Consider the following 16,737-nt stretch of genomic DNA (forward strand, 5'->3'; position numbering starts at 1 on the left):
TGCAAGGGTAAATAAATGGCTGATGCTTGACTTGGGGTTTGGGGCAGCACCTAGAGGCAGGGGTGGGAGGGCAGAGATTCTCTGCTGATTGGAGGGTTTCAGAGAAGGAGACCTTGAGCAAAGATCCTTTCTAGAGCCTCCCCAGCACTGGGTGTACAGTCCCTGCTTAGGCAGCCCCACTGGGGGAGCTCATCCCTGTGGGGTAAGGTTACATGGATTGGAACACATAATTCCTGACTCTATGGCCCAGTGCTTTTTCCAGTAAATCATGCTTCCTCTCTGCAGCCCGGGGGGGGGGGGGGGCACAGCAGCAGGAGACAAGGCAGATAATCTGCCCCCCCTCCTCCTCGTCCCTCTGTTGGCACCCCAAGCTTTTCTGCACGCCTCCTAGCAGCTGGTGTCCCATCTTCCTCTCCCCTTGTTGATTTAGGGCAAAATGAGGTCCAAGGAGTTCAGCACTTACCTGAGGTCCAGTAGGGCCTGGCCAGCCCACAGGCCCAGGCATTCCAGGGTCTCCTGGAGGACCGGGTCTCCCCTTCAAAAACCAACAAGAACCATGACAATGGTTAGTTTTCTTTGGAAGCTGGAGTCCCTTAAAGGTTTCACCTTAACTTTTGAGCCTCACTATAACTCTGAGTTCAGCATCATGCTTCCTATTTTGTAGATGAAGGAAACTGAAGTTCAGAAAAATTAAATGAGTTTCCCATAATTCCACAGCTATTAAACGTTGCAGGTAGTCTGCACACCCAAGCACATCTCTGCTGACTGCTCCATGCTGATTTTTTAGAACATACATGGAATCAGACTATTGAAAAAAGGGGAATTGGACTCCCTTGAAACAAAGCTCCTAGTTTCCCCAAGACTCCTCATAATTCACAAAACATCTGTCTGCTTCCAGTTCCCATCTAAGGCAAACTCTTTGGCATGTTCTCCCTGCCCCTAGATCACCATCTAGCAGAAATTATTATTATTATTTTGCTGAAGCAATTGGGGTCAAGTGACTTGCCTGGGGTCATACAGCTAGGAAGTGTTTAGTGTCTGAGATTGGATTTGAACTCAGGTCCTCCTGACTTCAGGGCTGGGGCTCTATGCACTGTATCACTTAGCTGCCCCATAAATTACTAATTTTTTTTTGTCACTGATCTTTTGGTGTCTGGCAAATTTTATATATTTATAAAAATATAAGATAACAAAGGAAATCAATTATGTTGAAATAGTTTGGGATGGAAAATGCCATCTGCATCCAGAGAGAGGACTATGGAGACTGAATGTGAATTGAAACAGAGGATTTTCACCTTTTTTTTTTTTTTTTTTTGGTTTGTTTTTTTCTTTCTCCTTTGGTCTGATTTTTCTTGTATAACATGACAAATATAGAAATATGTTTAAAAGGATTATATGTATTTAATATATATATCAGATGCTTGTTGTCTTGAAGAGGGGGAAGGTAAGAGAGAGGAAGAAAAATTTGGAATGCAAGGTCTTAAAAGATGAATGTGGAAAACTAGCTTTACATGTATTTGGAAAAATAAAATTCTATTGAAAATTTAAAAACAGAAAGTTATCAAAATATTTCAAAAAAACAAGTACACAAACCCCAAGTTAAGAACTCTTGCCACACAAGATGCGCTAATTGTGTCCACTTGGAAAATGTGACAGGGAAGGGACAGAAGGCCTATGGATCTTTAGGTAGTTCTGTTTTCACCCAGGAAATCTTCCTACCCTTTTCTTTGGGGGCTCTTCCCAAGTAGACACCATGGGAGGGAGAGAGGGAGGAAGGAAGGAAGGAAAGAGGAGGGGAGGGAGGGAGAGGGGGAGGGAGAAAGGAAACCCAGAACTTATTTATTTTCTTCAAACAGAAGCAGCAAAATACACTTACCTTTCTCCCTGGCCGGCCGAGCTCCCCCTGTGGAAGGAAAGGGCAGATCAGAGGTAGGAGTGTCAGAGGTGTGGCAATGCCTTTTTAGCTTCACACCCTTGTGTTCTCTGCTTTGGTCACAGATCTAGAATGGCTGGAGAACCCAGAGGTCATCCAGAACCACCTTGTCCTCTAACACATGAGAGGTTCTCAGAAACCAAGTGACATTCCAGGGTGACCCAGCCAAAGCCTCTGGCCCCCAAAGCCTTTGGCCCCCAAGGCCTCTGCCCCCCAAAGCCTCTGACCCCCAAGGCCTCTGCCCCCCAAAGCCTCTGGCCCCCAAAGCCAGCTTCCTCCCACTCCTTTCACAGCAGCCAGGTGTTTCAGGGGCATAAATGGAAGGCCAGTGAGAAGTTGAGCCCACCTGTGATTGGCCAGGACCCCTCAGGGCCTTCTCCCTCTGCATCCCAGTAGGAGGCACTAGATAGAAGAGGGCTGTAAAATCTTCTGGGCCAGATGGGGGTTTCTCCAGCAGAACCAGAGAATACAAGGAGCCTCCCCATTACCACTTTGCTGTTTGTCCCTGGTGCCGGCTTGTAGTTTGGGGGCAGATTTGCAGCCATATCCCTCCTCACGGCCCTGGAGAAGGCTTTCAAGTCTCCTCTGGTAACGCGCCAATGTCTCACCCCCTTAAAAGCCCCAACAGGAGCCAATCTGGCCTTGCCTCCCCCTTGCCCCAACACACTCACAAACCCATAGACTCAGACTCTGTGGGGCCACAGGCAGTACTCACTTTCTCCCCTTTGGGTCCTCTCTCTCCAGGAGTCCCTGGGGGACCCTACATGAGGGAAAAAATAAAACTCAGCGAGTATAGGGGACGTCTCCACGCACAGATTCCATCTCCCCCCCAAGCCTGTGGATGAGTCAGCCCCGGGACACGTTTGTCACGGAGCAGCCGGGACTGGGGAAGAGCCAGAGCTGGAACCAGAAGCCCTGGAACCAGAAGCCCTATTGCTCTGCTGCTTTCTGTTGCTGTGACTTGGGGAAGACCAACAACTGGGCTCGATGACCTTTGTGTTTGCTGTGTCCCTCTGCGGCAAGCTGAGAGGCAGAGTGCCAGGGGGCTTGTGCTGGGCTAAGTGGACACGCTTTCCATGATCAGTCCCAGAAAACCCCAAATTCCTCTAGAACCGACTCTTTCATTCCTCCTCCCCCTCTCTGCGTCCGCTCGGGTTCCATTCTGGACTTTGTTTTCCCAAGACCGCCGTACTGGCCATCCTCACAGACTTCCTGCTCCTACCTCCACCTTTCTGAGACAGAAACTCTCCCAGGTTTATTTTCCTTCCTGGGCTATTAAGTTTGTCAGTAATACCTGAAGTATCTCTGGGCACTGGATAAGAACCTTTGCAAAGTCATCAAATGACCTTATTTTGAAAAAGAAGGGAGGGCTCTTGTCTCAATGGCTGACCTACCCAACCTTCCCAGGCTGCTTTTGGCCAGAACCTCAGGCTTTGGGCTACTGCACACACAAACTCTTCTTGGAGTCCTGGGGCTGAACCGAATCATCAACAACCTCGGAAATCTTCCTACTCTGCATCACCACCAAAATGCCTTCTTGATGTGTGATAGCCTGACTCTCCTCACTAAAATGCGGTGATTCAGAACAATTCCAATAGACTTGCAATGGGAAATGGCATCCATATCCAGAGAGAGAACCGTGGAGACCGAATGTGGATCCAAACATACAAAAGTTTTCACACTTTTTGTTCTTCTTTTTTTCTTGTGGTTTTTCCCTTTTGTTTCACATGTTTCAGATGTTAAAAATTCATTGTACACGTATAATCTATATTAGTTTCCTTGCTATCTTGGAGAATGGGGAGAGAAGTGAGGGAAGAAAAAAAAAATGGAATTCCAAATCTTACCCAAATGAATGTTGAAAACTATCTTTACTTGTCATTTAAAATATAATATGCCATTAAAATAAAATTTTTAAAATTTAAAATAAAAATAAAATACCTTCTCAAAACAGGAGGAGCTGTCCCAGAAAAGTTGGCATTTGTATTCCTTGGGTCAGCCGCAGAGCTGAGACTAGCTTTGGCTTAGAAATGAGGAGTCCTGCCGAGTGAGCAATACTACCACTTCTAATGATCCTTCCAAGAGTTATTTTCTGCTCTGCCCATCTGGGAGAGACCCACTCAGCTAATTGCTTTTAAAGTCTTCAGAATTGAGTCGTGAGGGGTGGGGGCAGAAATCCATCAAAATTCCCAGCTGCATCACTGAAGTCTGAGACCTTCAGCTACCGTGCTGACTGTGGGTTCTCTTTGAATCATGGGAATGAAGAGATTTGGTCAGGATGGCAAAGAAGTAATCCTTCCCCACCTTCCCCCCCCATTTCTTTTGGGGGTTTTAATTTCATTCTCAAGGTAGCAGAACAGATCACATTTCTTTTCACAAGGGCTATAGTCAACAAGGATTCTAGAATCATGGCTCCAGAACAAGGCTCAAAAACAATCTTTTCTTTTATGTGAACTAGAGTTCTAGAAATATTTGTGTTCTCCTTCATGCCAGTTGCAGGTTCTAAAGTGTTCTGGGTTTTCTTTTATGTAGGCTCAAGTTTCTAGAATAGCCAGGTTTTCTTTTATTTAAATTACAGGTTCTAGTACATTCTGAAATGCAGCTGACTAAACCACTTTCCCCATCTGTAGCTCTCTCAGGTCACTAGGACACAACCCCCTGGGAAAGTAACTGGTGGAATTACTCTAAGCTCCATTTTATAAATGAGGAAACCAAGACTCAGAAACCAACCTGCCAGGTCATTTCCTATTCAACTATACAATGACTCCCTATTAGATCTAGGATCAAGGGTAAAATCTTTTCAGTTTTTAAAGCTGGTCCCTACCTTTCCAGTCTTCTTACACCTTAACCTCTTTGCACATACTCTTCTATTCAGTGACGCTGACCTCCTGTCTGACTTGCATCTCTTGATTCTCACTGTCCCCCAGGTCTGAAACACTCCCCTCCCATCTCTACCTTCTGGTTATCCTGGTGTTCGCTAAAATCTCATCTTTTACAATTTTTTTTTAAAAAATTAATTGTTTTATTTTTTCTGGTTATAACATATATGTTAACTTTTAAAATACACATTTCTTTATGAATTGTGTTGGATGAAAAAAATCACTACAAAAGGAAAAAACCACAAGAGAGAAAAAAAAAAAAAAGAAAAAAGAAGTGAACATAGCATGTGTTGATTTACATTTAATCTCCATCAATCTTTTTCTGGATGCAGATGGTGTTTTCTGTCCAAATGTTATTGTGATTGTCTTGGATTTATTTCTCAGTTCTTCATTTTAGTGCCTTGCCTCTAATACTGCCTCCAACTCCACCTGTCTCTCTCTAACTAGTTTGTAGCTAACTGTTTGCAGGTCTCTCCTCCTCCTGAGCTCCTTGAGGGCAGGGACTGCTTTGTTTTGTTTTTTGCCTTTCTTCCACACTTAGTACAATGTCTGACACACGCAAAAGACAGCTACTAAATGCTTGCTGATTTGACCTGCTAGTTGATTTACCACGGCTTGCTCAGGGTCACCCAGAGAATAAATGTTAAAGCTGAAATTTGAGCTCAAGACTAGTCTTTTCCCACTATTCTATTATACTTACTATTAATGCTCATAAAAAAGTGCTTCTTGTACTAAGAGGAGCAGAGGCCTTCATTCACAAAGAAATATTTCCTTCTGATAAATTGCCTGACCCGTCTTATTTTGGTGTCTTCCTCCTGCAAGCATTCATACAAGTTCTGAGGCCGGCCTAGGACCTCTGTGGCTCTGGAATTTGTCTCTGTGCCCTCAGAAGGAAGATGCATTTGATTCTTTAATATTTGTGAAAGGTGGAATTTAGGCCTTCATTCACAAAGAAATATTTCCTTCTGATAAATTGCCTGACCCGTCTTATTTTGGTGTCTTCCTCCTGCAAGCATTCATACAAGCTCTGAGGCCGGCCTAGGACCTCTGTGGCGCTGGAATTTGTGTCTGTGCCCTCAGGAGGAAGATGCATTTGATTCTTTAATATTTGTGAAAGGTGGAATGGGAACCTTAGGACCATGCATCCATTTTCCTGCACTCAAAAGAGATCTCTCCCTCAGGTGCCTTGGCAAGAATTCCTATGGAATATAATCACTCATGAGTTGGAGAGAGGCCCTGGGCCCAAAGGCTTTGAGAGAGTGGATATGGACATTAGGGAGTTAACAACATTGATGTACACATATATGTAAGATACTAAGACTACAATGACAAAAATGACACTGGTCTTGCCCTCAAGAGTCTCAGTGGCTCTTACACATTTCTTTAATCTATTTTGCCTCAATTGTCTCTGACATCTCCTTAGTGTTCTTCTTCATTTTTATGGGGAGGGATGCTTGATGCTAATTCTCAGGAGCATCCTGAGAGTAGGAGCAAGAAAAGAGCTTTTCAGAACTCCGGTTCTGTGCATACCCCCCTGATATTGCTTCTGCCATCTGATGGATCCAACACAGTAGAAAATGGTCAAGAAGAGGAATTTATCTTCCAGTCAAACTCTAATTCAGTGTATCACCTTCTTCAGAAGCACTTCTCATGTCTGAACAACCTCCTTCCGCAGTGTAGCTTTTCCTGATTCTGCCAGCTGAAAGGATTCCCTGTTTCTTCAAATTTTCCTTTAACATTTTGTCTGCACCTCTTCTCAGAATTCCCTATTTCATATTAGTCTTATCTGTATACATATCCTATTTTCTTTCTAAATGTAAGCTCCTTGAAAGCAGGAGCTGCTTTGTTTTGTCTCTGTTTATCTATTACTTAGCACACTACCTTGAATAGAATTGAACCAAACTGAAAATTCAGCATATTCTTCTGGGCCTGAATGATGGAGTTAGAGGCACAAACTAAGAAAGTATCAAGATAATCTACTTTTGAAAAGAAAATGTTAAGGGAACCAAACACCAGCATAGAATAAGTCCCATATAGAATGGAAGCTCCTTGAAAGCAAGAATGGCTTTGATTTTAGAACTGAATCCCCAGTGGTTAGCATGGTAACTGAGCACAGAGGTACTTAAAAAAGATTTGTCTAATTTAGTTTCATTAAATGTAACTTAGTGCTTTAAACAGAAAACCAAGAGTGCTGTAAGGATGATACTAACCTGGAGGCCTGGGGGCCCAGGGGGGCCAAGAGATTCTTGAACACACGGAGACTGGATTGTCCGTAACTCTAGAAAGAAGTCTGGCATATCCGGGGAGAGAGGCTTCAACAGAAAACAATGTACAGGATGGAAGGTTAGAGCCAAAGTCTAAGTGACACGGTCCCCAGCTCACCAGATAGATCTCCTCAAGAACTAGCCTGTTATCCTTCCTTTCTTCCAGCCATACCTTTTGATATTCTGCCATTTTTTGTGTTCCTGGGAGCGTTAAAACCGAGAATGGTCTGTCCTGGACAAACAATGGTAACTTCTAAGAAGTTAGGAAGCTCTAACTATGTATATATGTTAAAAGGTTTGGTTTTTCTTGCTTTTCATTGGTGAGAAGAGGGTTTAGAAGGGAGAGAAAACCAGTGTTTGTTCACTGAGAAAAAAACATCTAAACAAATTAGGGAATTTGTTGTAGTGTCCTTCACACCGAATCTGGAAGCTTCCTGGGTGGCCTGAGAGTCCCAAGGAGGGGCACATATACCTCTCAATAGTTATATTTTCCTTTCCACCTAAAGTGCCCTACCCTCAGGTGGAGGCTCCAGACACAGGAATGGGAAACTAGGGTAATCGGTGGCCTCTGCCTCTCTAAAATGGTTGATATGTTTAGGTAACGAGAGAATTTTACTGGCCAGTAGATGGTTAAAGCAGAAAAAAGCAAGGAGAGGAAAACTCTACTTCCAGGTAAAGCTGATGAGAACTGAGAAAATGGAAAGTTATAAATAGTTTTCCATTTTTTTCAAGGGCATCCATCCTGGAGAGACATTGATAACTTTACAATTCCGAATAACAAATGAAAAGAAATTCCCTGCAGGAAAGTAGTTGATATTTTCAACAGAAAGTCCCCCAAATCCCCTAAACCCATAGATAAACAGGCCACCGCTTAATCCTATAAAACAATACTGCTACCGGGACTGTCTGAAGAGCTGAGGTAAACAATGTCTTTATACTGATCGGGAAAAGGCACTGGAAACAGAGTTTTTGGTCTGAAGAGGAATTCTGCAACTTCCTCCTCAAACAAGTTCCAAGGTACTCACAGAATTCCGGCCCCTTCTGAATAATGGCGGTGGAAACAATGGTGGTGGAGGAGTGATCAAGAGGCAGCATCCTTTCTGATTACCTCGTTTCTTCTCTTCCAAGCCTGGAAGGGCTGTGCAAAGAAAGCTGTCACTCAGTGCCAGGATGTGGGAAAGAAGACTTAGATTCAGGGACAGGTGGTACATATGTACTAAGAAAACCAATTGTCATTGGATTGTGACCATTGGGATCAGACCATCTATGATTCATAAGATGCTTCATAACTTGCTTAGTTTAATTAAAAGGTTTAATAAATATTTTGATCAATTTGGTCCATATATGCTAATTCTATCCGCAGTAAATATTTACTGAGCACATATTAAAAAAAAAAAAACACCAAACAACACCATAAGGGAGCTTACAGTAATAATAAAGATGATTACTCACAGCATGAAGAGACTGACAAAATATTTCCCAGGAAAGTGGTGAAAGTACTAACATACCCTAGTAAACATATAGGGAAAATGAGGCTTAAAGAAGTTAGGTCATTCCAAAGCAATCCCAATAAACTTTGGGCAGAAAATGTCATCTGCATACAGAAAAAGAACTAAGGAAATTGAATGTAAATCAACACATGCTATATTTATTTATTTTTTCTCTCCCATGATTTTTCCCTTTTGCTCTGATTTTTCTCTCCCATTATGATTCATAAAACAATGTGTATTAAAAATAAACAAATTTTAAAATAAAATTTAAAAAAAAGAAGTTAGGTTATTTGTCCAAGGTCACACAGGCAGTAAATGGCACAGCTAAGATCTACTTACTTACTCTATTGACTAAGAGTCCAAAGCCCTTTTCACTGTTTTATTCAATTCAACACACTTTTTCTAAGTGCCTACCATGTGCCAGGAGTTACAATGTATTGTTTAAAACCCGATAGAGACAAGCATTGAACACAAATATCAGTACAAGGCAGTCTATGCAACATTAATGGTAAAAATGAAGAGTTCTTTGTAGAAAAGAAGCTGGGGTGATCAGGGAATCTATCAGAGGACAGAATATTTGAACTGGAACTTAAGGCATGGGTTCTTAATTTGTATAAACTTCAGGATGTCTATGACCTTGGATGGAGGAGAAAAAAATGACATCTTTATTTTCATGAAATCATGTATGTTTTATACATTAAAAAACATGATTCTGAGGAATCCATCAGCTTCAGCAGATTCTACTTTTGGCACCACACAGGTAAGAACCCTGAAAAAGTTATTTCAACAGGACAGGGAGAACTCAGACAAGGATCAGAAAGGTGGGCACTGGACTATGACTAGAGACAGGGATACAAAACAAAAGATATTTCTTCTTATTTTTCATAGATGCACTTTCATTTAAGGCCAGAAAGTGCCATGCTTTGTGGAATATAGGTATTTGTTTTGTGATAACTCTGAAGACTCGAGACCCCCTCTGGCCAGCAAGGCACACGGGGTCCACTTTGTACACGGGGAGCACAAATGCCTTGTCTGTGCTCTTGAGACTGATAGCAGGCTAAAAGGAAGGCAAGAGCAAAGATGAAGAGGTGCTATTACAGCAAGGAAGCCAATTGAGATATGGCAGGAGGGGAAAGGGAGGGGAGAGGGGGAGAGGAGGAGGGAGGAGGAGGAAGGAGGAGGGAGCGAGAGCAGCTGTTTGCACTAGAAGAGTGCATTAATGGAACTGCCTTAGCCAAAATTGTTAGTATGTTTAAAGGACACGAGCAATAGTACTTGATGGGGTATCTGAAACTGCAATTCTGCAGTTTAACCCAGTATTGGGAAGCAGAGGGGTAGTCAGATAACCGGAGGGAGAGCAAATGGCAAAGCTTAGGTGCCTAGTGTGTTTCCCTCCTTTGCATCTCAGGGTTTTTGGTTGGGCTGCTGTGATATCCTGTGCTCTAGGGGCAAACACCCCTACACCCCCTTCCATTATACTCTCTCCTAGAATAGAAACTGGGAAGGCTGCAGAGCACCACACCTCAGAAACACCATTTGAAACAAAATTTGACTGTATCGACTTTTCATTATGGTTTGAGTCCTGTGGGAAGGAAGTGGAAGCCACTAACAAGCAGGATCATTATTCACTATATTACCCCTCTGCTGTCTTTTGCATATTATGGCACATTATCAAGACCTGTCGATTCTACTTCTGTAGCATCTCTTGTCGATTCCACCTCTGCAGCATCTCTTGTCTACTTCATAGCATCTCTTGTCAATTTCAACTCTGCAACATCTCTTGTTAATTTCATCTCTTGTCGCTTTCATCTTTGTAACATCTCTTGCTAATTTCACCTCTGCAACATCTCTTGTTGATTTCATCTTTGCAGCATCTCTTGTCTATTTCAGCTGGGGAGCATCTTTTATCTATTTTACCTCTGCAGCATCTCTTGTTGATTTCATTTTTGCAACATCTCTTGATTTCAGCCCTGCAAGTCTCTTGTTGATTTCATCTTTGCAACATCTCTTATTGATTTCATCTTTATAGCATCTCTTGTGTATTTCACCTTTGCAGCAATTCTTGTCTATTTCACCTCTGCAGCATCTCATGTTGATTTCATCTTTGCAACACCTCTCTGGCTGCTGCCTCCCTAACACAGATTTGCCTTCATCCCTTTATGCTTAGATTATTGCAATAGCTGCTGGGGTGTCTGTCTCAAGTCCCTCTGCACTCCAATCCATCCTTCACTCATTCAGCTATCAGTGATTTTCCTAGAGCACAGGTCTGACTATGTCATCCCTCCTACTCAGTAAGTTCCAGTGGTTCCCTATTAACTTCAGGATGAGCACAAAATGCTGAGCTTGGCATTCAAAATCCTTCATTTCCAAGACCCTTCCTATGGTTTCAGTCTTCTTACACCTTATTCCCTCACCCCCATCCCCTCACGTCCTCTTTGATTCAGTGACACTGGCCTCCTAGCTATTCCATGAACAAGAACTTCCAATCCTTGGCTCTGGGTTTTTCCCTGGCTATCTGACATGTCTGGAACACTTTCCCTCCTCAACTTTGCCTACTCTCTTCCTTGGCTTCCTTTAATTACCTACTAAAATACTACCTTCTACCTATCCCTCTTAATTCTAGTACCTTCTCTCTGTTAACTACAGGCATACCTCATTTTACTGTGCTTCACTGTATTACCTGTGCAGATACTGAGTTTATTTGTGTTTTTTTGTTTTATGAATTGAAGGTTTGTAGAAATCCTGCATGAAGCAAGTCTATCATTGTCATTTTTCCAAGCAGCGTGTGCTCACATTGTTACTGTGTCACATTTTGATAAATTCTCACCTATTTCAAATTTTTCTTTGTTATTACGTCTGTTATGGTGATTTGTGATCAGTGATCTTTGATGTCACTATTGTAATTGTTTTGTAGTATCATGGAACCATGGCCACAAGACAGTGAACTTCACATGTCTTCTGACTGCTCCACGACTGACCTTTCCCCATCTCTCTCCCTCTCCTGGGATTCTGCTATTCCCTGAGACACAACACTATCAAAATAAGGCCAATTAATAACCCTACAATAGTCTCTAACAGTTCATGTGAAGGGAAGAGTCGATCAAAGGGCCAAACTTCCTTGTCTTATTTTAAGAAATTGCCAGGGCTACCCCAACCTTCAGCTGCCACCACCCTGATGAGTCAGCAGCCATCAACACTGGGGCAAGAGCCTCCACCAACAAAAGGATTACAATTTAGGGAAGACTCAGATGACAGCATTTTTAAGCAATAAAGTATTTTTTAATTAAGGAATGTACATTTTTAAAGAACTAATACTACCGCACACCAAATAGGCTAATATACTGTACTGTAATGTAAACAAAACTTTTATATGCTTTGGGAAACCAAAAACTTCATGTGGCTTACTCTATTGTGGTATTCTCTTTACTGCTATAGTCTGGAACCTGTATTTCTTATTTATCCTGTATGTGTCTTGTTTGCATGTATTTATTTACATATACATATATATTTTTAAGATGTGGCCTCCTTGAGGGCAGGGACTGTCTCCAGCACTTTGCAAAGTGCCTGGCCCAGTATTAAGTGCTTAATAAAAGTTTATTGATTGATTGCTAATTGACTGATTGATTGAATTCCCCACTGGATGCCATTGGCTTCCCAAATACCCTTCTTTTTCATTTTCTACCTTCCTGCAGCCTCAGGCTAGTAGTACCAGCTTCTCCACAGGATGAAGCCCTACTATTGGAAGGGGATCAAGAGAACTGTGAAGCCTCTTATTTTACCAAAAAGAAAACCGAGTAAGTTTTTGGTCCAGGGTCACTCAAAGAGTTCTTGGCTGGGATTTGATCTCAGATCCCCTGCCTCTGAATCCAGCACTCATTTCCTTTCAACCATGTAGCCTTCGAACGGAAGAGTTTCTCAACTCTAATAATACCCAATTATCGAGATCCTCCAGTTTTCTTGAATTCCCTTCCTAAACCGATGCTTTGCCGGAACTGGTTGCTACGGGAGGTCCAGAAGAGAAGGCTCCTTTTTAACAGTGGGAGAAAACGTGCAACAGGCCGGAATCCTGAGACCTGTTTAAGGCTCCCCGGCTCCTGTTTGTCATTAGTCCCTTTCCGGCTGTGATGACCAGAACTGCTTTCCTTGTGAGAGGGGGAGAGCGAGTGGGAGCTGACAGCTGAGGCTCGAGGGGGCAATTTTCAACGGTGCTTCTGGAAACCCCAGGAGGGCAGCTCGGGGTGGGAGGGGGAGGCCAGCTCGGAGAGGTAGGCAGATTAGCGGGGCTATTTGCATTTGCTGCAATTTATCGATTTTCCACTCCATATATAGCCTCGGAGTCTTACCTCCTCCCTACCCATTAATGGAGGGGCCAACGACGTCCAAAGCACTTAGAGACTCACGTCTAATACCTGGGCTTCCCCAGAAGGCTGAAATTTAAAAAGCAAAGAGACCCTATCCCGGCCGGAGCAACGGGGTGACCTCAGTGCTGGGGCTGGTCTGGAGCCCCCTCCTCGCCCTTCTGCTCCGGCACCCCCCACCCCCACCCCATGTCGTTCTACATCACTTCGCTCAGGCAATCCCAATCTATTTCTGCCTAAGCTGACTCCATGGAGCTGTTTGTTTTTAGCACAGTCTAGTTTATTTACGGCTCGTTCCAGCTCGGAATATTTCCACCAGGTGGACACGGATGGAAACAAGGCTGTCCTGGCAAGTGAGCTCAGAGCTTCGAGTGGATTCTGTCTGCAGGGGATCAGGGGGCCTCTCCTCAGCCCCTGCTGCCTGCTGCTCCCACTCCAGAGCCTCTGAATGCTGGCTAGAGAAGCCCCCCCCCCCCACCATTAGCATGCTGTCATGGAGACAATGATCCCAGATTTAGATGATCCAGGGGGTCAGCTAGTCCAAACGCCTCGTTTGACAAATGAGGAAACTGAGTCAGGCTGCGATTGTGGCTTGCTTAAGGACAATTACAAGAAAAAATCAGAAGAAACCAGGTCTTCTGATCCCCATTCCAGCAGTTTTCCCACTACATCATGCCGTCTTCACACTGGCTCCCATTCAAGTGTTCTCAGTCCCAAATCGTGCCCCTGCCCCCCATCTCCAAGCTCATATTGTGGGGAGGGGTTCCGATTGCTCAGTGAGCCTCCAGGTTACTGACATTCCCTGCAAAAATGGTGAGAAATAACTAACAGTGATTCCTATTTTGGTTTTACCAAATGCCTTTGTTTCTTAAATAGGCCGACTTTTTAAGAATCCTTCCCACTATAAAACATACAAGTCGGAGAAACTGAGGAACGGGTTGGCGAAATTACAAATTGGCGTAGGACCGAAAGGAGATGGATGGGCTCAAAGGTAATGGGAGCCGGGGTGAATGGATCCTCTATTCTCAGTTGTGGACCTCGGGCTTTTGAGGAGATTTCCAAGGCTCCTTCCAATGCCCAAAGGTTTTTGGCTGTCTGAGTGCAAATGCTGGATCATGTAGAGCCGCCAGTGTGCAAGTTGCATATTAGTCACAGCCATAATTTCCTACGGTTAATTATTCTAGTCCTGCTCTCGCTCCAGCAAAGGTAATGATGAGAAATTAGGAGCCACTGAAAGAAAGAACAGGCAGGAAGTTGGAGATCGCAAATCCATTCGTCAAGTTCATCATCCAGACCTTGCTTTGGGGACTCTGGACATGGGTGCAAAGATGCACATCTGTGGGCAAGGGAAGGGGGGAAAGGGATGCTCGAATCAGCTGACCTTATTCCCTAGTAACCACGACAGAGAAGCCCCAAATCTGGGCTAAAACGCCCCGTGGGGAGTTACAGGGAATTTGCCTTCCCTGAGGTGCCCTTCACTCTACAGCCAGCGCAATTTCTCAGCCCATCCCTCCCTCCACCCCCCACCCCCCATCCATTAAGGGCCTTTGGAGGGTGGGGAGCAGGGGCTCTGCAAGGAGCGTCAGAGAAACATTTCCACTTTAGAGAAAGGCATAATGGAGATTCCCGACCCCCCTCGGGCTGCCGGCGCTGCCCTCGCAAAAGCTGAGGAGCCCAGGATTGGTTTGGGGAGGTGTGTGACAGGTGGGGGCCGGGGGGTAAGGGATCAGAAGCGATGCAAGCAGTCAGCTTGCGTATCTGCCCTCTTCCCAGGTAGGTCTCGTGCCCAGACATCAGACAGGCTGCAGAAGCAAGACCCGAGAGCCTCCGCTGGCTGCAGCCTGGGGCCCCAGCGCCGAGCCGGCCCCCATCACCGAGCCGGCCCCCGAAGGAGGCTGGGAAGGAGGCGGCCCCGGGCCCAGCGCAACAGCTGGCAGGTGACTTGGCGTGTGCCCCTCCCTGCTACCTGCTGCTGCAAAGGCAGCTCCCGGGAGACCCGGCGGCGGCGCTGCGAGCCGAGTGGGCAGCGTGGGCGAGGGGCACACGCGAATGCCCGCACCTGCCGGCGGTCCTCAGCCACGTACGCGCACATGCACCCAGGCGCGCACTCGCGGGCGGGGGTCCCCCTACCAGCGCCGCAACTACAGCATCTGAATCCCCCCGCGCCACTCGTGAGAACCCCAGAGAGTGCTCCGAAGGTCCGGCCCCTTTTGGCCGGTTGTTTTTCCAAGAAGTACCAAGACACCCTCCTTCCCGGCTCCGCTTTCCCCCTTTTCCTCCCCTCCCTCCTTGCACTCACCCATACAGGTGGAGTAATAGAGCAGCCCCGAGATGGTGAAGAGATGGGAAGGCCTGAAGGATGGGCTGGCCATAGTGGACCCCAGCAAGTCAGGGCCAGGAGGAGGAGAGGGGGCACAGCCCAGGCTCAGGAGCGCTGCTCTCCGCCCGCTCCCGGAGCCCGCAGCATGTGCTGAGTGCCGGGAGCCGCCTCCCCCGGCCAATGAGAGCTTTAAATATCTCCGGCTGCTCGCTGCCCCACAGGCCAACGGTCCAGGGGCCAGCCCAGAGCTGTCTCTCCCCAGCATGAAGAGGCAGGCAGCCTGTCCCGGCGGGGAAGGAACCGGGGGGCGGAGCGACGGCCGTAGGGCCTCCCCTCCCCCACGCCCCCAAAGTCAGCCCGGCCGCCGGGAGCCAGACGCCCGCCCAGCGGAGGGCCCTTGGTCCGCAGCGCTTTCGCCCGCTCCGGGGCCGGGGCCCGGCTCCCGGCCGCCTGCCTCCCGCCCCCCGGCTCCCGCCCCCCGGCTCCCGCCCCCCCGGCTCCCGCCCCCCGGCTCCCGCCCCCCCCGGCCGAATCTGGAAAGACCTTGGCCAGTCTTGTCTTAAGCGGGGCCGGGACGTTAATGTCGCCCCTTTGGGTTGGCTCCGGGTTTGGGGAGTAACAGTTCGGGAAACTCGATTCAAAGAGGCCCAAAGTTGTCTGACCGGCCACGTGACAGCAGTGACAGCTCCCGGCGTCTGAAGACTCGGCCACGGGCGCTCCCCCCGAGAGCCAGCCCGCATTTCTCCGGAGCCTTAAAGCTTCCAAAGCACTTTTAAGATAGCTGATCCTATGGGTCCTCATCGCGACCCCGCAAAGTAAGTCCTACTCTACAGATGAGGCAACTGAGGCAGAGAGAGCTTAAATGACTTGCTTAGGAACCACACAACCAAGAAGTGTCGGAGGCAGAATTTGAACTCAGATTTTCAGAAGGGGAAAGTCCTTCCCCTCTCCCTATTTTATAGAAGGGAAAACTAAGGCCCAGAGAGCATAAGTGATTTGCCCCAAATCATGCAGACAACAATAGGCGGTGGTGGGATTTGAATTCAAGTTTTTTGCCTTCAAACCACTTCCCCCCCCAAACACCACTGCCCATCTGTGCTTCTTTCCCTTATACATGGGGAGTAACAAACGAGATCACCTCTACAAGCCAAAGGTCTCCTTGTCTTCCAGTCAAGCATTGTCTAATAGAGTTATGAAAAATAACCTATAATACTTAATTTATTTAATATTTTCCTCCAGTTACATTCAAAACAATTTATTTTACATTTGCTTTTCAGATTTTTGAGTTCTAGATTCTCTCCCTTATCTCCCCCCAAGGTATGCAAAACAAATCATCTACATTACAAATAAATAATCTACAAAAGGCATAATTCAGTGATTGGGAATCAGGATTATTTTGGACTGGCAGTAAATACTCCAAGTTACATTGCGTATTATGCAAAAATAAAAAGTTCTTAAACCTACTTAGAAAAGAGTAAATTAAAAAAAAAAAAAGA

General features: G+C 45.7%; 1 protein-coding gene across 1 annotated transcript in view; it reads right to left on the reverse strand.

Annotated features, from left to right (window-relative positions):
- The window catches only part of COLQ (collagen like tail subunit of asymmetric acetylcholinesterase), a 42,004-nt gene extending 26,436 nt beyond the window's left edge, over positions 1–15,568 (reverse strand). Inside the window, exons 1-6 of the mRNA XM_031940265.1 lie at positions 15,221–15,568; positions 8,099–8,211; positions 7,020–7,121; positions 2,649–2,693; positions 1,877–1,903; positions 464–535 (exon numbers count right to left, since the gene is read on the reverse strand). Coding sequence (XP_031796125.1) covers positions 464–535; positions 1,877–1,903; positions 2,649–2,693; positions 7,020–7,121; positions 8,099–8,211; positions 15,221–15,506 — 645 coding nt within the window. The 5' untranslated portion in view covers positions 15,507–15,568. The remainder of the gene's footprint in view (positions 1–463; positions 536–1,876; positions 1,904–2,648; positions 2,694–7,019; positions 7,122–8,098; positions 8,212–15,220) is intronic.
- Positions 15,569–16,737: the final 1,169 nt, after the last annotated feature.

This window comes from Sarcophilus harrisii, chromosome 5 (genome assembly GCF_902635505.1).
Source record: "Sarcophilus harrisii chromosome 5, mSarHar1.11, whole genome shotgun sequence".
Lineage (NCBI taxonomy): Eukaryota > Metazoa > Chordata > Mammalia > Dasyuromorphia > Dasyuridae > Sarcophilus > Sarcophilus harrisii.